At 47.0% G+C, this 6000-nt stretch overlaps 1 protein-coding gene across 1 annotated transcript; it reads left to right on the forward strand.

Moving 5' to 3' along the window:
- The first annotated feature begins 4180 nt into the window (after positions 1–4180).
- LOC143430498 (uncharacterized) lies at positions 4181–5203 on the forward strand. Its single transcript, XM_076906809.1, has one exon. It carries the CDS (start codon positions 4208–4210, stop codon positions 5201–5203), a length of 996 nt encoding a protein of 331 aa, XP_076762924.1. The 5' UTR covers positions 4181–4207.
- The last annotated feature ends 797 nt before the right edge of the window (positions 5204–6000 follow it).

Below are 6000 nucleotides of genomic sequence, written 5' to 3' on the forward strand. Positions count from 1 at the left end.
GCGATCGATAATCTCCAGACAACCACTCCTTATATCTTGTACACAGCTATTCTGTCCCTAACGAAGAAGTTACCGCTAGAAACAGTGGGCAACGAAGACGAGCAACCAGGTTTCTTTTTATTTTACTTATCGGAGAAGAGGCATCGCTCTAATTGATCCGTCTGCCATCTTTACACGTCGCTGGGTACACCTTGCCAGTAATTATACTACTCGCACTTGTCTCTCGTTTACCCTTAATTCACCAGATACACAGTTATCCCTATAATGTTAACAGCTGATCATCCGCAGAACAATATTTCGAACGCGACGACATTACACCACTGGTAGCTTCTCGAGCACCAGGGTGACGAATCGTGACGAGCGGTAATGGTCAAAGAAAAACGGGCACCTCGCTGTTTTAAGCCGCGATCATAGTAATCACTCGGGGGACATAAATTAAAGAAGAAGGCAGCGCCTCGCTTGAGGGTCCTCCGACGAGTATCCTCGAGATGACGAAGCAAACCGTCGGAATCACTTCCTAGGTGGCGATGGTACCAAAGCACCTGGTCACCCGTTATCCATGACCAGGATAACGTCGTTGCACCTATGATTCCTCGATTAATGCAACAAATTACTGTTTAGCGCTGAACCTACGTGCCGGTTGAATGACCGATTTTCGAATCGATTGTACGTTTGCAACACTAGACACGGCTGTAAAAAATGGTCACGTCAACGCGCGTACATCTATCTTCCGGGGCGACGTAACGTACGGACCGTGATTTCACGGAAATGAAAACGCTCGAGGCGAATTATTACAAAAGTTTCGGTGGATTTGTTAATGCGTAACGTTCAAAGAGAACCGTGTCGAGAGAGATTCTCCGCGCTTTCTTTATATCATTTCCAGCGTTACGTGCGTTACGTCTTCCACAGAAAGATAATTGACCCTTCTGCCATCATTTACTCTTATAGAATCTGCACGATTACGTATCGTACTCGTTTCGTCCACCGAAATCAGAGAGCATATTGTTCAACGCGTGTATCGCGGGAAGGATCCATCGGGATAATGGTGAACCGGCAGTGTCGTTTTCTCTCGATCAGCTTTCTCAGACTGCAATCGTTGATACGAAACCGTTAGATGTGAGAAATTAATGAATGTCTTCCAACTGCGCAAAATTGATTCGACGATCGACCTCGTTGCGACAAAATTTATTACTCCTGCAATTTATCCTGCGACCGTGAAATTGATCGTTTCCCATGCAGATCGCACGTGTGCGATTCGGTTCTGTACTAGAAAATGTTCGTATAGTGTTCGTTTATGGGGCAATTAACGGAAAAGCCGGATACGCTGTGAAAGATCACAAACAAAGGATGCCGTAAAGTGGTTCATTTGCGGCTGTAACAAAGTGTCAGATATGGTGCGAGCTAATCAGATGTAAATTCCAAAGTAGCCAACGCCCACGGCTGTCTACTTTTTCTACAATTAATGAGCCGTTTGTGGAAAAGGGCAGAAATTGGCAGGACTCGGCATCGTTTTGCGCCGAGGGCGCAGCTTCGGCTAAGCCTATAATTAGGACACCTCGGTGTGATTCTAATTAAGGGCCTGGGTTTGCCATAAATCTAGCCCTGTTACGGAGGTCATGTTTGAATGAACCCCGAGGAATTGCTGTCTTAAATCATCGGGAAAATCAAACCTTGGCCAGCTAACAGAATCGAGATCGGTACACGTTTATCTTCGCGGTTAAGCCTCTTTCTATCTCCTATTGTCGTCCGATGGAATTGAAAGACGCGACTGGCGTACATCTAGTCTTAAACGTTTAGATAAATTTCTAGCACACCCGATAGATGTACGAACATCGCTAGATCCTTTTGCACAGAAAAGAAGTTGCAACATAATGGTCCTTCAGTGGATACGAGGATCGATAGATCGATCGACGGTCACGCTCGAGCCCGGGACAGTTCCTGGTGGGGTTCATTTGACGCAAATTACTCGTATTCATTATGATTGACCAATTTTGTCTAGCGTAATAGCGTCAAGTCTCGACGAAATAATGTCTCGGTCATGAAACCCCTATCGCGATGCTTAAACTTATCGCTCAATTGTGAGACGCGATTCAGCATTAAAAAGTATGAAAATCAATACATAGGATGGGACGTAGAGGAGACAGCCTCCAATGATACTTTGTATACCATTCATCGCCTCGCTTCTTTGTGATAAAGTTCGTAAACAAGACACGATAATTACTTGTCGCCATCCCTAACGCAGAATGCAGAATTAACTGTGCTTCGATGCTTCAAACGATAAATTTAGTACTCTGAAAGAGGAAGAGAAGAAAAAGCAAACTGACGGAGAGGCGGTGAGAGTGCTTTCCTAAATATCTCCGAGAGGAGGAAATAAGAAGGAAAAGATGGGAAGATTTCAACGAGATAACTCGCGCATCGGAGCAGATTCCGACGACAGGCACCCTTTTACAAATTAAAACGCGGCCATGGGCGTAAACTCGTCGGTGTTCCGCGGCTTGTACGCTCTCCTTTTTCTCCGTTCTGGGTCGGGTACGGGGAAGCGGCTCATTTGTTGCGTATTAGCAGAGGATAATGAGCTTCTCGAGGCTGCCGCCCTTTTGCGAACGGCCGAGTGACTTCGAGTTTCCGAAAAACAAGGATAAAAGCAAACGAGGTACGCCTACACACCCTGGTCCCTGGCCAGAGTTTTTGTGGGATTCGAGAATTTTGAAAATCACGGGTTTGCGTCCGCAACCGAGCGAAAGTTAATCGATTTCACCTCGTTCGTTTCTTTCTCGTCTCTTATCTTCGAGACACTCTGCTCTCTGGTTAGTCTTTTTGCATATGTTTTGTGTCATCCGAAGAGGTAAAAAGAGCGTAAATATTTGATTCACGTGGTCGTCGATATCGTGACGCATACTTACTTTTCTTTGGTTCGTGCAGTGTTTTTCACATGTGTGAGAAGCAGATTTAAATAAATTTAAATGTGTACACGACAATAAATAATTTTACGAGAATTTTTTCAGGTGTGTAACTTTGCAATTACTAGTAATCGGATTTTAACTGAATTCTACATGATCAATGAAATTGAATTAACATCGTGTTTCTAACAATTTGGTCAATATGTTAATGTAAGGTCAAAAACTAATAGAATTGTCCATAAACTCCTGTCGCACTTCTAAATGATACGACAAGCTCGGGGACCAACGCAGCTATTTGCGTCAGTAAAAATAATCACGTACAATAAGATTCGTCAATAAAGACGTTTTCGCGCAAACTTTAACCAGCTAACACGTCAAACGTAAATCTCACGTGGCTTGGAATACGTGAACTTGAAATGTCGACGGCTTTTTTTAGTTTGTCGCTATTTTTAGGTTCGTTATGCAATACCCGTGTTATTATTCCTATTATACAAGTCGCATTTTGTAATACAAATATATACTCGATGACGGTAACGCGATTAACGTGTTTTACGGAAAATGGATCTGCGATAAGAATGGAACATTAGCTCGTAAATAGAAGGAATATCCTTTGAAGGATCGAGACGAGTTCGAAGGGGAAAATCGAAATGGAGAGAGCCAAAAAAGGGCTAGTTGCCGTGTCTCAAATGTCAAGAACGCGGCGCCTCGTCCCGTGGCTGTGCGTGCCCACTTGATAGAGCGCCTTTCTTTCGCGTCGATCGTCTTTTGACTCCGACTCGGAGAGCCCCCAGCGAAGAAGAAGGACGAAGGAAGACGAGGGGCGTGTCCGGTCGCGCGGCTTCTACAAAGAGATGCCCACTTCCCTGTGGACCCCTTCCACTCCTTCGGAATCCCTTCCACGTGGGTCCCAGGAGTCCTCCGTCCCCACCATCGGGCCCTAAGAAAACTGGGCAGCATGGTCCAGACCACGAGATCGCCAGGTAAAGTCAGTTTACGCAACGCTTCCGTACGCGAAGCATACACGGTCATCCAGAGGATCCCGAGAGTCCTTTCGATTCCTTCGACCAGTCTGAGAGAGATCGAGGAAACATGAGATCCCGCGACAGGATCAGCCAGATCGTCTGAGAATGTCTCGGAAAATATCGTTCGTCTAAACGAGATGACAGTTGATTGAGAAGCTATTCTATCCATCGGGCAGTTCTAGTGTATTATGTTTTAAAACGCCAGCCATAGTAGCAATCGTTAAAGTAAAGAGAAGAGAGAGCGAGAGAGAGAGAGAGAGAGAGAGAGAGAGACGTTCCGTGAGAATGACCACCTACGCCAGTTTCCAACAGTACGATCTATTAGATTCCGAGGGTTATGGGTCCGCGAGTAGCCCAGAATCGAATCCACGGGGCTGGAACCATCAAGAGATCTACCCTCAACCGCCTAGGTCGAGGGGTAGCAGCTGCGGAAGCGTCAGCTCGATCGATTGTCAGAATCGCGAGTACCAAGAGATCGGGACCGCGAATGGCAGCTTTCACGTGGCCGCAACCGGTCATTTCAACTTCACCGAGTTCTACGAGGGTTACTACCAGGAAGGCTGCCGAAACGAGCACCAAATCGGCCATCATCCGAACAACGTGAGAACGGCCAAGGAGCCGGGCAAGGTGATTTTCAGGATGGACGAGTGTACGGAGAACGTTTACGAAGGTGTCCCCGGCCGAACCGAGTTCTCCAACGAGAGTCCGACGACCAAACAGAATCCGGACGTCCCGCCAAAGATGGAGCACCACCACGCGAGCAATACGTTTGGTAACGGCAGGTGCGACTTTGGCCAGAACCAGGAGAGCTTCTTCGCCGCGAAGAGTTATGGTATTCCGAAAGGTGACAGTTTTTTGCCTAGGAATAACGGCAATCTATACGGGCAGAGGGGCGACATTCTTTATTTGGGCGCCGCGTACACCGTCCACAGGAACGAGAGCTACGTTCAGAACGAGCCGGACGGCAAGTGCGAGCCGTCGAGGTATCATAAAAAAACCGACTCCCTTCGCATCGCGTCGATGGAGTATGCCGGACAAAAGACAAAGGAGGCCATGCAGAAGATCAAAAACGGCACGCCGGGTATCGAGGTGCTGAGGAAAAGGCGATTGGCGGCGAACGCCAGAGAAAGAAGGAGGATGAACAGTCTGAACGACGCGTTCGACAGGCTCAGAGACGTGGTGCCGAGTCTCGGTAACGACAGAAAGCTCAGCAAGTTCGAGACACTGCAAATGGCACAGACGTACATCGCGGCGCTCTACGAACTGCTGCAAAGAGAGTGACGATGCCAGTATAAGTGATAAGTCTAAAAGTTTTCGGCAAACTTGCAACCCCTCGGCCAAGTCCTCTATCATAGAAACCAGACGAAGAGACGAAGAGGATGGTCGTCGAGGAAGACACCTGTGGTTTTCTCTGGGCGAATGTGAATCGTCTAACGTCGAAGAAGAATGGGAATACCTACGGATCGATGATCCAACTGAACGACGTTAATCGGTCCACCAAATCAAGTGGTACGTAGGACACAGCATACGCGTTTTCAATTTCCCAATTTTCTCGTAGATAGACCATAGTCGAGCCGCAATTCTCGAGGCATTCGAGGAAAGAATTTCAGTTTCGATCTCGGCGGATAGTTTAATTAGCAATAATTACGGTGCGCGTTGCTCCTCGCTAATGCTTTTCCCTCGTGCAGCCTTGTTGGCGGATTCCAGGGCATTTTTCCAGCAGATCGAAACCGCGATAACATCGTTGATACGCGAAACGGAACAAGTCCGATGAGCTCGGTAGCCTAAGGGGTGCTACCGCAAGGGAGTGAAAATGGAAGACGCGGCATAAAGCATATCCGAGACGGGTTCTTTCTTTGGTTAGGATTGCGCGTGAACAGTTGTAATTGTAAATAGACTATCGCGTGGCGTGTTTTACCTGTAAGCTTTCTGTAAATATCTGATTAGACGCGACTAAGTTATTACGATGCTGTACAATACACACGATACGGTGGAAGGGTCGAATCGTTTCGAACGACGTCGCAAAAAATAGAGTACCTTATCGATTGTAAAGAACACCGAGGCACACCAAAGAATTC

This window comes from Xylocopa sonorina, chromosome 14, assembly GCF_050948175.1.
Source record: "Xylocopa sonorina isolate GNS202 chromosome 14, iyXylSono1_principal, whole genome shotgun sequence".
NCBI lineage: Eukaryota > Metazoa > Arthropoda > Insecta > Hymenoptera > Apidae > Xylocopa > Xylocopa sonorina.

Bases quoted from the DNA above. Each gene is read 5' to 3' on its own strand.
- LOC143430498 (XM_076906809.1), top strand. From the start codon at position 4,208: ATGACCACCTACGCCAGTTTCCAACAGTACGATCTATTAGATTCCGAG.